General features: G+C 31.4%; 1 protein-coding gene across 4 annotated transcripts; it reads right to left on the bottom strand.

Annotated features, from left to right (window-relative positions):
- Window positions 1-121: 121 nt before the first annotated feature.
- On the bottom strand, window positions 122-12,427 carry LOC125066290 (piwi-like protein Siwi). 4 transcript variants are annotated; one of them, XM_047674321.1, is made up of 18 exons: window positions 12,335-12,427; window positions 11,549-11,865; window positions 11,007-11,138; window positions 7,270-7,429; window positions 7,036-7,147; window positions 6,321-6,446; window positions 6,088-6,189; window positions 5,436-5,657; window positions 5,087-5,347; window positions 4,823-4,965; window positions 4,299-4,444; window positions 4,116-4,227; window positions 3,400-3,529; window positions 3,027-3,264; window positions 2,796-2,872; window positions 2,554-2,726; window positions 1,912-2,011; window positions 122-1,406 (listed from the first exon to the last, which is right to left on the bottom strand). In XM_047674321.1, exons 2-18 carry the CDS (start codon window positions 11,793-11,795, stop codon window positions 1,242-1,244), a joined length of 2,646 nt encoding a protein of 881 aa, XP_047530277.1. In that variant the 5' UTR covers window positions 11,796-11,865; window positions 12,335-12,427; the 3' UTR covers window positions 122-1,241. The 4 variants fall into 4 exon arrangements, with proteins under 4 accessions (XP_047530277.1, XP_047530275.1, XP_047530278.1 ...); XM_047674319.1 differs by having other exon boundaries at window positions 11,553-11,865; XM_047674322.1 differs by lacking the exon at window positions 12,335-12,427 and adding an exon at window positions 11,977-11,995.
- Window positions 12,428-16,557: the final 4,130 nt, after the last annotated feature.

The raw sequence follows: 16,557 nt of genomic DNA, 5'->3' as shown, positions 1-16,557 counted from the left end.
CGGCGCCCATGTCTGCGCCTGCTGGCTACCGACAGTGTTAGAATATAAATCACAGTATTTAATCATGCATAATCGCTGTGACAAGTTTTGCTTTGAGGAACAAAATAAAAGACCATTCCATAGATATTAGACTTTATTCAATATAAAGTAACAAAAGTAATCACGTTTTAAAAAATGTTATATATTCTAAAAAAATATAATTAATAATAATCACTGTGACAAGCGATTCTGACTCTTAATACTTTTATAATGGCATTCAAAAACAGATCAAGTCCTTCCTATTAGTCTTTCGCAATTTATACTTTTAGTATAAGTTAACATGTAAAAACGAGGTAGAAAAAAAAATAATTTGAACAATCCAGGTTCATTCTCCTTACACTATGAGATAGTCTTAAACACAACAAACCCGGGTAACAAGCAGTGTTCTGGCGATCTCCCTATTTTAACAAACACGTGTTGTCTAGGATTTTTTGCACTCCCTGCACCCCGGGTTAAGACGGGCCTGCTACGAAATATACTGAATAAAATATTCCTTACCTTATGATTAGTAGTATTTGGAATCGTTTAATTGTCACAAATGTAATAACTGTACTTAGGCCATGTGTAAACTATTTAAAACATTTATTAACAATTAAAAAACACGGTAATTCAAAAGAGTAAATTTTTTATCAAGTCTTATATATTTTCTAAATCTAACACTTAATATGACACTTAAACACAGACAAATTTTAAATTCCTCAAAATGTTCTATATTTTAACAGCCGAATGCAGCTGCATTTTTTTTTTACTTTCGTCTTCAATACGTAAGTATCGAATAATCGAAAAATTACAGTCTTATTAATAACATTGAAACATCAATATATCTTATGAAAAATGTGTAGATAATAAGTGTAATTTATAAATACACATGAACAAAAAAGCAAATTACAACATTTCGTAATTGAAATGTGTAAGCAAAAATCTTATGAACTATTAAGATTGAAACACCAATATATGTTATCCAGAATTACTCCTGTAGTTTATAAGTGACATATGTTTAATAATAAGATTGTTAAATGCTCAACTTGACTACTTCAACAAAAACAACTATATAGGAACTATATCCATCCAAGCACTGAAACTATAAACTAAATTAAATGCAACGTGAGCTGTATAATAGTAATAATAAAAACTTATCAATAGAAATCAGGTGGTTCAACTAAGCGAATTGATTAAAAAAAATAGTAAAAAAAATAAAAAAATTAAAGGAAATAAAGAGTTTCGTTGAGCGAGTAGTGCGGCTGGTTGTGCAGACTGTTGGCGGCCAGGAAGGCCAGCTTGTGCGCGTACTGGCAGACGGCCGGCACGCGCACCTGCGTCGAGCAGTTGAAGTACATGTGCGTCAGCTTGTACGTCAGGCGCTGGATCTGGAAACAGTACTCACGTCATTCGCATCTCCTACTGGAGATTATTTCTAAATATTTATTTGACTATTTTTTATGAATTGTTCTTTCTTGAATCAGGGTAGCAAACACAGATAGGCACTGTCGACTGTGAAAGTTCACATTAGTATTTTCGTCAATAATCTAATCGTAATATAATAATATATTGTAATGTAATGTTGTACTGAGATTTAAATATGATTATCACTATTAGTTTTACAAATATCTCATCCAGTTGAGAACAGCTCAACAAAGTTCATTTTCAAGTTCTTACCAGATCAGATAATTAATATAAGTGGTTTCGGCTACATGAATACTATCCGTTACCTTTTTTGAGATCTAAAATATCTTTATAGTTTGTTAAAACGAAAAATATTTTTCATTTAAGTTATTTTAATAACATCACTTAATTCTGTACTGAAAATTATATCCAGTGACGGGGCCTGTTCGGAGGGTTCCCTATATTTTTTACAAAGCGGATTAAACTTACGCGGTCTGGATCTAAGCTCGAGGTATCTTCGATGACGTTGTAAGAAGTGGGAGCGATAGTTCCTTCGCGCACATTCTGGGATACCAAGAAGAAGTCGTATCTGAAACAAAATAGATTCATGTTAGGTGTAAAGTATACAAACAACGAAAGTAGCATGTATTGATGTTATATTATTTTTGTAAAAGTATTCTACTAATATAACTAGCTGAATTAAATATTATATATTGAAATAAAACAACATATAATATTTCTTTCATATAATTATTAAACTAATGTTATTTGGCACTTCTGACTTGTTCACTGTTATCTGTATGTTTTCACTAATCTCAGAAACGATTAAAAGGATTTCCACTTTTTTTTAACCTTATAAGATTAAATATGTAGTGAAGTTCAGATTAATATATAGGTCAATTAAAAAAAAAAAAAACTGGTGCCTTCTGAGAGTGTCTACAATGTGTTTTATTTAATTGGGTAAAATTATTTCAAAATATTTAATGTGTTATACCTAGTTCTTTTCTCTTTGTCAGTCTAATAAATTTGTGGTTTTAATAACACCATATTTTATTTTTATGTATTATCTTTAATTGTATGCCTACTAAAATTAGCAAGCAACTTAAATATAGACAATAGAAACGAGCTCACCTCTCTGGCAAAGTAACCACGTCGTCTATTACAGTGCCAGGACGAGGATTCTCGCCGGTGCGACCGCGGTCAATGAATACTCTCGTATTAATTCTCTTTGAAACAACGATGAACGCCATTTTGATGTCAGTGTTACCATAGACCTCAGCTAGTTTCTTCTTAATCTCCTCCACCTATAAAACAAAAATAATTTAGTATTATTTAGTTCTTTATTTAAGTGTTTTTTTATTAATGTAACTTACTTCGTGGCTTTTGACGTATGGAATTTGGCCATCGCCTACGCCATCGCGGTAAAAGAAGATGCGTCCAGGCAATACACCTGTAACAGTAACATTAATTTAATTGTGTCTAAAAGGGATGTTATGATTTCAGCATATGTTTATTGTGTTTATATTTGGTGACTTGTTCTGTATACCGGAATTTCTCATTTTCTGTTTCTTGTACAGAATAATATTATATTTATGAATACTAACCATTCCTCTCGCGGTACTTTCGCACAGCGCACAAGATATTGAATCCAATGTGTGCGCTGAGTTCCTCGCCCGACGTGTGCGCGTTGACGCTAGTGTAGTAGTGAGTCATCTGACGGTCCAGGGTCGCCACAAATGCGCCGAAGCTCTTCTCCTTAGAGCGAGTGTCGTGGCACACGTCGTAGCCCACCACCATGAGAGTGGGCAGTGGGATTTCGACGGTCCATGGCGCTCCGCCGAGCTGTCAAAGTGGATAATTTAGTGGATAATTTAGTGTAAATTCGTTTTGGTAATTTTTCTTTTAAATTGTTCGTAATTTAGACTTTGTTATTCCAAATTCCACATATATAAAGAAGAAAAGGGTTAACTATAATACCTTGCAATTGATTTGGATAGCCACTTTAGTAGCTATGGACATGGCAGATTTGCTAGTCATATTTCGGGCGCAAATCACTTGGGTGGGTACAGCGCGATCCACAGTGCATTTTTTCTTGATGGCTTCATACCTAATTGATTTAAATAAAAATTAACAACGTTGCACTATAATAGAATAAAATGGAAACCACTAACAACTGCTTTCAAGTACATAAACATAATATAAGCACTTTTTATGGATATTTAGTGAAATGCAAAAGCTACAATTTACTTTAAATAATTAAGTAATCGCATTTATTTACACCTATATATATTTTAGAGATTTATAAATGTATCAAACAGTTGCCGTGTCTATAACTGTTCTATTTTTAGTAGCATTTGCTGCGGAACTACTTTGATCAACTTTTTCTGTGGCATGGACATATATCTTAAAAAATATAATATGATACGGCTGAATAGAGATCGTGACAGATAACCTCCAATGTCTTTCATCCGCTTTCAACACCGGGCCTCGCAATTGGAGACCTAATAGACTAGAGGCAAGACCAAATATAATAACCTTACATAGAACATAAATACGGCATGAAGCTTTCAATAGCTGCAATGAATTAGTTTCGTTACAATATTAATTAAATCATAAAAAGCAAAGGACTTGCATATATAAATAATTATTGATTAGTTTGGAAGCAGCCAATCGAGAAACAGATTTAGTAATACCTGTCAGCATAATTTCGAGCCAGGACACAAACTATCATTGCAGGATTTTTTCTTGCGATAACATTTTCGCACATTCCAGCATACTCCATCTGACCATCACGCTGGATAGTAACTATAACAATATTGCGAATTTAATAATTTGTAAGATAATATGTAAATTTAATGTAATAAAAAAATGTGTACCTATTTCTGGTCTAGGCATTCTGAAGCCTACGCCATTTCCAGTCTTCATAATCAATTCTACGAAACTTTCTGTATCCCTACGCTGTCGCTCAGGTGTTATGACAACCCAAGAAGGCAAATTCGCGATGGTAAACAAGTTTTTAGATCTAGAAGAGTCAAACAAATTATTTTGAATATTATAAAATATTTTTTATTTATTCATATAGTAAAGGTTTAATAAGTCATTTTTAATTATATTATGTAACTAATTCAATAGATAAATGAAAATAAAAAATATATTTAATTAATTTATTGTGTCAGTGTAGACGTAGGTATTTTCTAATAAGTAGAAAATAGCTACGCCATGTAATCTTGTGGGTGTCATAAAAGTCGACTAAAAATACATTTAAAACCGTCAAATGTCCATGGGAACATTTCCGATGGAGAAGTGGGTGATAGCAAGATTCGCATTACACCACAATTTATAAAGGTTAAGCAGATTACGACATTATTTAAATAATAAAGCAAAATAAGGTATTTAATACCGCATATCTCTAGTCCAGCCATCATTGGTATCACCAGCTGGGTACTTAGCATTGCTACCTTGAACTATGTTTTCAGCCGGAAGTTGGCGACCTTTGAAGCGTACCAATGAGTTCGATAATTTCATATTCCATTTAGCCAGTTCCTGTCAAGAAATTAGATTTTATAAATTCATTTGATTTGGTAAATGTTCAGATAATCACTGCTTAAAATATGGGTCCTCTGACGACTTTTCAAGTGCAAGGAATTACGAGTAAATAACTTACCTCTACGACTTGCTTATTTTGTGTGAGACGGCGATTGAAGTTGAGCAGCCTCTGAATGCGCACGTCCGGTCCGATCTTGGTGTGCACGGCGAGCGAGCGCATCAGCTGGAAGTTGCTGCGCATGTCGTCCGACAGGCCGGTCTGCCGACACAGCTCCGGCACCAGGTACACCAGCTCGGGCATGCCGGCGCGGATGTCGCGGGCCTTCGAGCGAGATATCAGTAGCGGCTGGCCACCGTCTTGAATCTTGATATTGTATTTCTAAAAAGGGGCATCATTTTAAATTTACACAGTGATCATTGTTATTAATATTCATCGAGCATGTGAAGCGGGGCTTGTTATTGTTTACCTTGGTGTAGTAGTCGAGATACGAGACATTTTCATTTTTCATTTTGAAAGTCGATCTCGGCGTCTCGTTCCAAGTTACATCATCGACCCTGTATGTTTTTTTGTTGTAGTCTGTCATGACAATTTTACCAACAATGTCTTCCAAAAATATTTTTTTATAATTTGCACCCTTGGTTGATGCATACTCTTTAAGCATTTGAAGCACTGTGTCCATTCGTAGAACCTAAAAATATCCATACATTACACTCAATCACCCATACCATCAATCATAAATCAAATCACAACTTTTACTTTTTTTTATGCTAAATAACAATTGGTACATTATTACAGAAACTAGTGCAAAGCAATTGGTGTAAATCATGAATCATCTTTATTAATATTTATGACATGGGTAGGTGAACAAATTTGTTGAGTTGATGATGACCACTGCCCATATAGAAATTGGTGCCATACATTTTAACCATTCCTTACATTTCCAAAGCGCCAGAAACGATAGAAACAAGTTGTTATATCCCTGATGCCCGTAGTTACATTGGCTCACTAACCTTTTAAACGAGAACACAACAATACAACATATTGCTGCTTGAGAATTGAATATATTATTAGTGGGTCGTTACCAATCTAATAAATTATGATGATCTAGTTACACTTACTTTGTGTGTGATTTCAGTCACCATTAGAAGGCGATCTTCATATTGATTGATAGTAGTTTTATATCCTGGCCATATTTGAAGCTTATACTCAGGTATATCAATCTGAAATGTTCATGTGAAAATGTGCAAAACGTAATTATTCATTAAATAAAAATAATTATTTAAAAAAAGAAATCTGACAATTTTTTTTAAATTGGTTTATAATGTGAAGTATTTAACTCATATTATGTTACCTTTGCAGCCGGATCAAAGAAATCTCTGTTCATTAGCTGCAGTTGCATTATGCTGAAGCATGTTCTTATAATGATGTTGAATATTTGAATGTAGTGATAGTCACCAGGGCTTACTTGGCAGGTAAGCTGTAAAACAAATATTTTAAGAATATTAATTCTATTACCAACAGAGCGGCCAACCTCAGCCAACTGCACAGGAGATATTGTGGAGGACAAGTTTGTATATGTATACTACCACTGCTGCAATCTCAAAATTCTTACTCTCACTCTCATAGTCTTAGAGGACAGTAATCAGTCAATATATAAGACATATATAATCAGGGACAATACCAAAGGCTTTAGGCAATGTAGTTACACATCTAAATTCCCTAACTCCAGGGCGCCAATTCTATACACTATCATATTACTATTTAGTCGAAACTTTTATCATTGCCGTTCACCTGATTTTTTTTCTTATAATCTGATTTTATTTTTGTGAGGAATAATCGAAGTTCTTTCGGAGTAGAATCGAGAACGTTACAAAACCGTTATATGTTACTAGAATTTGTCACTTGTGTGAGAATTTCTTAAAAGAAAAATTCAAGTTTTGATAGTACAAACTGGGCATCTAAGGGATTCTATAACCTAAGAAGCTGTCCAACAAAACCAAAGAGACAAGTAATCAAAAAATTAGTTTAATAAGATTAAGTAGATAACATAAGCAAACATAATTAACCTTGACTAATAATCTCATGCGGGCACCGTCTGTAGTACGATCAGAGTACAATTCCAATGGCTCTGGATGTAATCGAGATACAGTATACAATGTAGAACCATCAAATATATATCTGAAAATATTGGTATTGTAATGTAAATATATATTTTAGTGATGTAGAACTAAAATAGAATATTATATTCTTGTAAATTAATACTTTTGTTAATCATAAATTAGAGTGCTCTTCATAGTTACCCTCCAAGTGTTTTTGCGTGAATACGTAATAGCGCTTTACGAATTCCAGTGTTATCTTCTTCTGGTGAGAAATCAACATGATATTGATAGAGGGACCAATTTGGAGTTGTTTCAACGGTGAAGTAGTTTGCGGACAAATCCAATGGTGTTCCAGTACTTCCTAAAACAAACACATCTTTGATCATATTTGGATCTAAATTTCATAACAAACTACAAGACTTTAGCTGAAAGACAAACAATGATCGTTGCAACTTTTAAAATTAAAGAATTCTTGCTTACAAAACAATATTATAGCTTTTATAAAACAATAATAACAAGATCTAAAAAGCAATAATAGTTAATAAATAACAGTTTTTTTTAAATAAATTAAAAATTGTATTAAATCTGTATTAATTATAACTTGTTACATTATTTTTGATGTTTTGAGTAAAGAAATCAAATTTCTGGCCTGTATCTACAATGCACAGTGGTTAGTATTACAAATAGGGTTCAGCATTGGTCATGACTATTGCTCAACAACTAACCAAATCTCAAATTTTCAGAATATATTTTATTGCTTTATGTATTTATTGTTTGAAATTCATTCTGTTTTATAAGCAGTTATATTATTTTTAATTTTAGTAGCTTCTTTCAACTTATAAAAATACGTTTTATTGTCTGTCTGACTACATTTATGATTTCTTTTTGTCGTACTGACCACTGATCTGATCTGAAATCTATCCTCTTTTTATTTCGGTATTCGGCGAAAAAAAAAATGTTGAGTATTCGCGACATCTCGACATTAAAAACAACTGCAAGGTGAAAGTTATTGGAATATTAAACGCACATATTATTAGGGTTCTAGGTTATATACAAAGCGAGGCTGAGATTTAACATTCCACCACCAGTTCTACTTGGTTTAGTTGCTGTGCTACTTTGATGTTGATTCTTGCTTTGATACTTCTTCTTACCTCTCACCAGACATTGTTACATTTAGTATTTTTTTTTTATTTATATATGTCACCGTAAGATTACAAAAATCTTTAGATTACAATCTGACGAGACAGATTCTAATTTGACGAAATATTGTGAACTGTGAAATATGATTGCAATGTAACGCATTATTTTTCGCTATATTGTAATCTGTCGAAGTCAAACTGTTAGATTACAATCTGTTACCTGATTGGCTGGTCTTATTGTAAGAGCGACCAATCATACGTCACCGTTATTATTTGGTAGCTTACAATCTATCGAAGTAAATTTCAGTTAAATCATAACAACTCTAACTTAACCTAACCGAAATATTATGAACTATCGAAAATATTTATATTTTATTGCAAATTGAATAAACGTTCACAATCTATTACAATTTCGCGAAATAGATTATAATATAACTGTATTTGCAATTTTACGGTGAAATAATATGGCGGATGCCGTGGAGCACATAATGTTCAACCAATCAGCGCGCGAGATGCATTCCGTTCTACGCCAGTTCACAATTTGCCCGCTTCCCATCGATAGATTACAATATAGCGAAAAATAATGCGTTAAATTGCAATCATGTTTCACGGTTCACAATATTCCGACAGTTTACAATCTGACGAGATAGATTGTAATCTAACGATGTTTGTAATCTTACGGTGATATATAGAAAACATGGTATTTAGCAAACTACAAAACTGATTGTAATGAGTCTGCTATTTTGCTTGAAATTTTTTTTAAACAAAGATTATGCTACTTTTTACAATAGTAGGAAAATACAGGAGGATGCAAAATAGTTTTACATAATACATTATAAAATTAATAAATAAAAGTTATGACATGTTGGGTATTAAGTAGACTGCTTAGGAACAAAAGATTTCAGTTATCCAAACATCTGTGCATGTGTCAAAAGTCAAGAGAATTATTACTGAGTCAGTAAAACTGAATCCTTTTAATTATTTTTGTCAGCTTAACATAGACCACTATATATAAAATAAAGGCTTGTAAAGAATTAGTAACAAGTTCATAGAATTAAGCACAAAGTGATAACAGAGCTAAATTTAAAATATTCTTACATTGCATAAATATTACGGCACAAGCAACATCTACTTAAACTTAAAAATTTTGACCGTTTTACATTTGACAGCAAGTTACCCACTACTCAATACATACAGCAGACTTACTTTAAACTGATATAAAGGACTCTAAAATAGCACCTCAAAAAAACTACAGTATTAGTAGTACTCCAATGTAAGTTTCTATTTTAGGTTCATTTCTAGAAGTCATTATGAGACCTGAAGACCTAATGAAACTTGTGTAAAATATTTAGATTTAAATCTTGATAGAAGATACTCAGACACAACAAAATCAAAAGAAAACTAACCGATAACATCATAGTTTGCATGGGATATGTAAATCATCAATAAGTATTCCATTAATGATTTCTGAAAGTATTCTAAAACCCATTAAGGACTTTCGAAATAGAATAATTTCAAAACATTGTTTAAAAAATATCAGGTGTGCCATGGTTTCCGAGAATATGCTAAAGTTATGAATATCAACAGTGTGAACATTGTCCATTACTTACTATGTAATTACATAGTAATTCATTCATTCATAATATGGTTTTCTAGCATAGAAATACATTAATATTTAGATGTCAGTAAATATTTTTTTACTAATGTTCAATGACGATGATCTATATATAACAATGGATTAAAATATCAATATAAGAAAATATAAAATAAATACTGGCATAGCAAAAAATTAAATTAACAGACACTGGAACTATTTACAATAATTTAATTAATCATCAAAACAAATATTAAAAACTAGTTTTTGGCTGTGTGTTAGAAGGTATTATAATAAAATAAAAAAGAAAGCTTGCTTCATATCAAATTTCATCAAATTAGGTTTAGTGGTTGAGCCATGAAAATGTAACAGATAAACAGACTTACTTTCACATTTATAATATTACTCTAGATTATATTGATTAGTTAAATTTGGTTATTTTTCACTTTTTAATCTTTACACTGAAACAATGCATGGTCTCTTTTGTTATACTAAGTATACACTATATATACTGTTTTAGGAAAGATTCAAAGGGAAAGTCGAGTTTTTAAGATATGAGATATAGAGTTTTTAAGCGATGCATTTGATGGACTGTTCTATTAAGACATGTCAAACTTGATCTGAATTGACTAAAAATATTAAATAAAATATATACATATATATATACAGTCAGGCAAAACCAAGTATTAAAAATATCTGTGCACCTGGCTTAGAAGACATATCATATCTTGTCACCATATATATGGCGATGGAGCAGTCACAGTCAAGTGCCATTCACTTCACTATACCGTGTGAAGCGTGGATGTATGAGAGGGCATTGCATTCCAGCAAGGTGTACAGATATTCTAACCATGTTATAGGTACAATAGTTATAAACATTCGCATTTCTTTATGACAAAATATGTGCTATGTTAGACAGGTTAACATGGGCAAAGTGGAACATATACTCACTAGATGATACATGTAAATTCATGTGACAGATAATTTTTATCTAATATTTCCATTCAATGACTTCAACCAATTTTTAATAGGATGCTATTGTAATTCATTTGAAGAAGGTGGACAAAAAACCAAAGATTCATTTATTGACATGGAATTGGCAATTTACTAATCGCTTTGCAGTATTATGCATTACAACCTGTTTGTAATTATTATTACATCTTTATTTATCATATTAGTGTTGTATTATATTGTTGAAAAATTACCTTTCTTGGAAGTCACTGTTTCAGGACGAGTGCGCATGATCTGCATTTGTTCTGGCAAGACACGTCCACCACCTCTACGTGATCCACGACCGACAACTGCTGACCCTGGCTCTCCACTAGCTGATGGTTGGGCTAAAAATTATTTGTTGTTTTTAATTTATTAATATTAAATAGCTCATGTTTTTTAAGTTTGATAATGTGTTTATGGATATATATATATATATATGCAAAAGGCATTTAAGTTCTTGTTCATGAGTTTACTGTTGAAATGCTCACCAAAGCCACATGCATGATCAGACCCAACTGAATAATAACTTATTTATTTTGAAATAGTACTCTATGTATGTATATACATAAATATCTATATATATCGATCGAGTAATATTTCAAAATAAATAAGTTATTATTCAGTTGGGTCTGATCACGCATGTGGCTTTTTTATTAAGAAACTAATACTAGTTTCTTAGTAAGAGAAATAAATAATAAAAAAAGATAAATAAAAAGAAGAAAAATAAGAAAAAAAAAAAAAAAAAAAAGTATAAATACATATTGCAATTGTTTGCATTCTTTGTTGAATATCGACATCTCCTGGGTGTTCATGAGTTGAAGGAGTAGTTCGATGGGAGGCCCTGCCAACAGACGGCGCAGGCATACCAGCTCTAACTGGAGGAGCAACAGACGGAGGACCCCAAGCCGAGGGTGGTTGCGGTCTGGGCCCCGGTTGACTTGGTTGTTGCTGATAAGGCCCAGGTAGCTCCCCAGGCCTTCTCGGTGGTTGTCCAGTTCCATCACCTCCTCTTCCCGCACGTCCGCGGGCTCTTCCTCGACCACGTTCAGACATGTTTTACTTTAGCTGAATCTGCAAACGCAGTTAGGATTTAAATCGCTTTTAATTATTACGTTAATATAAACTATAACATTTTGTTTAGCGATTGTTGAAACCGCTATGAATATATTGGAGAATATTTACGTTTTGCAAAGTTTAATAAACAAAAAACAAGGTCAAACTGTTTTTAAAAATGGAGGCGTGTTATTATTTTTTTACAATAAGTATGTAGGTAAGTTTAAAATATTATGATTTAAATTACAAATAATTCTTAATAAACATATAAAACGGCTCATTAGAAAATTACTTCTTAAATTTATTTTATTACAAGCAATATATAATACAAGAGTAGAATTTTTTTTCAAAAGAACACTAAAAGTAATTTAATGTCTAGTATGAATTAATAAGAATTATTTGTTTAAATAACTAGATACAAGTTATCTAGGTATCAAATGGCGGGATATGAGAAAAATATTAATTTAAGTTATAAATCAGTTGTTACCTAGATAATCAATAAACGTTCAACCGTAGACAAATTACTAATACTAAAAAGTCAACTAAAATGAAAATGGCAATAAGAATAAATCAATGTCTATCAAGTACCAACCTATAAAAAATATGTATTATTGGAGCTGCCAGTATCAGTTATAATTTTACACTTTAGTATCGTTGAATGTGACAAATATACTAAAATAGGAAAAAAGTGCATTAAATATCATGACTATTATATTTGTTATACTATTCAAGAATTTAAAGTTATATTATGGATATAATATAAATTAAGTTGTTGAAAAATCGGTGCCTTTTGGATTCAGAATGTGTAAAACTTGAATTAACCTTGTTTTATTTCTTTATATTTTTATATTACTTGTTTGTAAATGCCTAAGACCATATTATTTTTACTTTGTGTAAGACAGTTTTCGGTTACTTGATTAGTATAATTGCTACTATAATAAACCTAAATTTTATTCGAACTTGAACTTTCAAGACTCATTTTTGATCTTAATAACTTAATTCAAGATCGAAAATTGAAGTAAATAGGTGCACTATTATCCAAGAGATATGGCAATAATATATGAATATGAAATGCAGCCAACGTAATAGTTACAACACTCCAATAAAATCGTTATTATATTTTGACCAGTGCTGCCATTTTCGAAGAATCAGGCGAAAATTATAACATAGGTGCATCACATTATAAAATGTATGATAGTATATCGAAAGTATTTTTAATTTCATAATACAACCGGGTAATATTTAATAATATAGAATATACCATCAATATCAAATTGATGCTTTTTTGGATAGGCACTAGTTGGTTTGAAACAAAGGTATTTTTTGTTTCATCTAGTTAGTGTCTTTGTTTATTATTTTTTGCATATTATAATATTTTAATATATTCATGAAAATAATTTAAAATGTATCCAGAAACGTATAATTATTTGTTTTTAATTTTAGTACCAAAGACCATTCTTGGCACACTCATTTCATTGTAATAATTTTATACATATTGCTCGATAGATAAATATAATAATATTATGCTTTACTGATTTCTTCAAACATGCAATGTACAAATATTGTTTTAAGTTATAATACACATCGTATGTTTGTATGCTTTTGTTTGTAGAATATGTTTGTTTTATAGCACAATGTTTTTTTTGTATAGATTGGCAACCGAGCAACTAGGCTACCTGATGGTAAGTGGTGCCCACCACCCATAAGCAAGAGCGCTGTAAGAAATATTAATAATTCCTTACATCGCCAATGCGCCGCCAACCTTAAATAAGTTGTTATGGCCTTTATGCCTGGAGTTACACTGGCTCACTCATCCTTCAAGTCGGAACATAACAATACTGAGTACTGCTCTTTGGCAATAGAATATCTGATGAGTGGGTGGTATCTACCCAGACGGGCATGCACTAAGTTCTACCACCAAGTAAAATTAACTTCATATATTCGAACAAAGCATTACATTTATGCGGATATAACATTACATAAAATGGAAACTTTATTTAAATTTGATTCCTTTGTATTCCAATGGTTCACGAAAAACCTTCAAAAAAGTGTAATGCTATTAGCAACGTGATATATAGCATTTCCTCTTTTTATTATAGTCTCCGAAAGTTGAAATCAATACCTATTTTAACCTCGATGAAGAGTTTAAAATTATTAGTGTATTTTTTCATAAGCTTGAAGAAAATTTTAAAAACTTACTTATTAAACAGTGCAGAGACTAACCAACTTATAAAAAGAAGGAGATTATAAAATCGGCTTATTCATGTTTGTATATTATTTATTTAATTATAGTTGTAATGTCGTTTTTTTGTTTGGAAGGATATACTTTCAGCTTGGTCCCATTTAAACTCCAAGAAAAGCATTGAAGTTAATTTTTTATCATTTATCAAAAATCTTTCTGTATTATATTTGAGTAGATAGATACTCGTAATATGTATTTTTTATTTTATATATCTATTTAGTTTTTTAAACAAAATCTATAATCTCGTAATTTAAATATATTCATTTATTTAATATATTTAAAAGGACAGATTATATTCAACCCAGAGAAGTTTTGTCGTATACAATGGTGTTTTTTTATTTAATCTACTTTTGCTGTCCTGTCAACAAAATTACATAAGTTAATTTAAAATGTGATTATATTTATTGAATATTCTTATGAGGGTATTATTGGTAATTAAGTACTATCTACTTATCTGATGACCAATGCTTATAAAACAATTAGTTTTTTAAATGTAGAGTTCGTAGACAATAAAAAAAATCATAAAAAATATATAAACAAACAAAATTAGGCTAAATATTTATAAGGTAAATTCAGCGATTTATTCTTAGTGGTTGGTCCTTTGAAAAATACTTCTCTAATGTAGTTTTGATGTTATCGAAAGTGCTGTAAAAGCGTCCAATGTAGTTTTCTATAGAAATTAATGGTTTTGTGACCCTGTGACGAATCGTCGCTTTCTGACTCTGGCTTGGAATTTCCCGCCCAGACCACAGCCATTGTTGTATTTTATAAAAAACTATGAAACTATTATTGAGTATGCCAATTATTTTTTTATTTGATATGTGTCATACAAATATCTGTATCTGCATAGACACCAGCAGTGCGATTATTTGAGTGTTCACTTCGTATTTCACTCGTAAAATGTTAATAACCGACTTACGGTGATACGAATATACCATAAATTTTATTATAACGTTCTACGTATACATATAACATTCTGGCATTAATTCACGTTCGTGTTCTGCGGTGAGTTTCGAGTTGCTTCTTACAGAATATGTATATCTACAGTTGTCAATCGATTTTAATTCCGAAATGAATTCAATTTTAATAAAATGCAAATGAATAGCGGTAATAGTTGTTGTATTGCAAAAATAAATAATTTATTGTTGTTTGTTTTTGTTCATAAAATAAAACATTATTGCGTATACTTAGAATTAAGTACATGTAGTTGTAATTAAGTAACTTACCTGTTTGCATTTAAATAAATTAAATAAGTGTTTATATAAAAGGATGAGATATATTATATATTCTAACGATGCATCTGACCGCTAGTAAGGAGTTTTTACTGTTAATTTTGTTAAATGGGCAATTTTGTAAACGGAATCAGTACTCCGTCTTAAGCCCAACAAACGACCTTGTTATCAATACTATTCTATAATTACTCTTCAAATAAGTTTACAAAAACGAAAAGACTTAACACAACTATCTCACCGTTCAACACTTCATAAGTGAGGCGTCCTCCACTGCGTGATGTTGCTTTTACGGGTAAAGTTAAGGTTTAGATTGGATTAAAACATAGGTACAGGAACATAGATAACGTAGACTGTACCAGAGTCTACTGACTTAATTCTGCTATTGTCAAATGGACGATGTTTTCTCAGTATTTTGCAAATATATTATTTAATAAATAATATAAATAATAAACAAATACATTTCTTAAATAATTTACGTAGAAGATAAAACAAGCTTAACTAATATCTTAAAATAATATGTATCATTATACAGATTTAGTCAGCAGATTTTAGACATATTATTTGGAACTCCCTTCAACCCTCTTTATCGCCATATTTGTTACACGGAACTGAATTTAAAACAGGGGTTTTATGTCCATTTGACACTGCTTTAAAATGGCACGTTTTTATTCCGGTATTTTTATTAGCTCCGTTTTCCTCTTTGTAACGGGACGCTGCTCTCTCCCCATAGTGAAATTTATTTAAATTCTTTAAAGAATATTCTTTCTCTAGGCTACTTTGTTCCCGCCGCTACGGAAGTCTTAAGTAAGTTGGTTAGAATTTCTACGGTCTGTTATTGAAACACGCTTACTCCTATTTGGTATTCAGATACAGTTATCAGTTTATCTCATTTTCTCCATTCTTATTTCAAATTTGAATATAAAGGAGACCATTCTGAGAATCACTGTTAATGTTAATTAAAATGCAGTCCTGTCGTCTCTGCTTCCCCGTAATTAAGTGCTGGTAGAGTTTAGTATGTACCCTTCCCTAGGGACGCGACTCACACCGGGGCATATAAAACATTCACGCCCTAAACCCGGTTAATAGCAACAGTTTAGAGAACGAAATTCTTTTAGTCTATACTGACACTCATAGAACATTTTTACGAATATGTCTTTATTATTATATGTGTTTTTATCACTCAAATAAAACCTTACAGCAATAGTATAATTTTAATATTTACCGTTTAAATAATTT

The sequence above is a fragment of the Vanessa atalanta genome, chromosome 9 (genome assembly GCF_905147765.1).
Source record: "Vanessa atalanta chromosome 9, ilVanAtal1.2, whole genome shotgun sequence".
In the NCBI taxonomy this organism is placed as follows: Eukaryota; Metazoa; Arthropoda; class Insecta; order Lepidoptera; family Nymphalidae; genus Vanessa; species Vanessa atalanta.
This window is presented reverse-complemented; position numbering and strand designations above follow the sequence as displayed.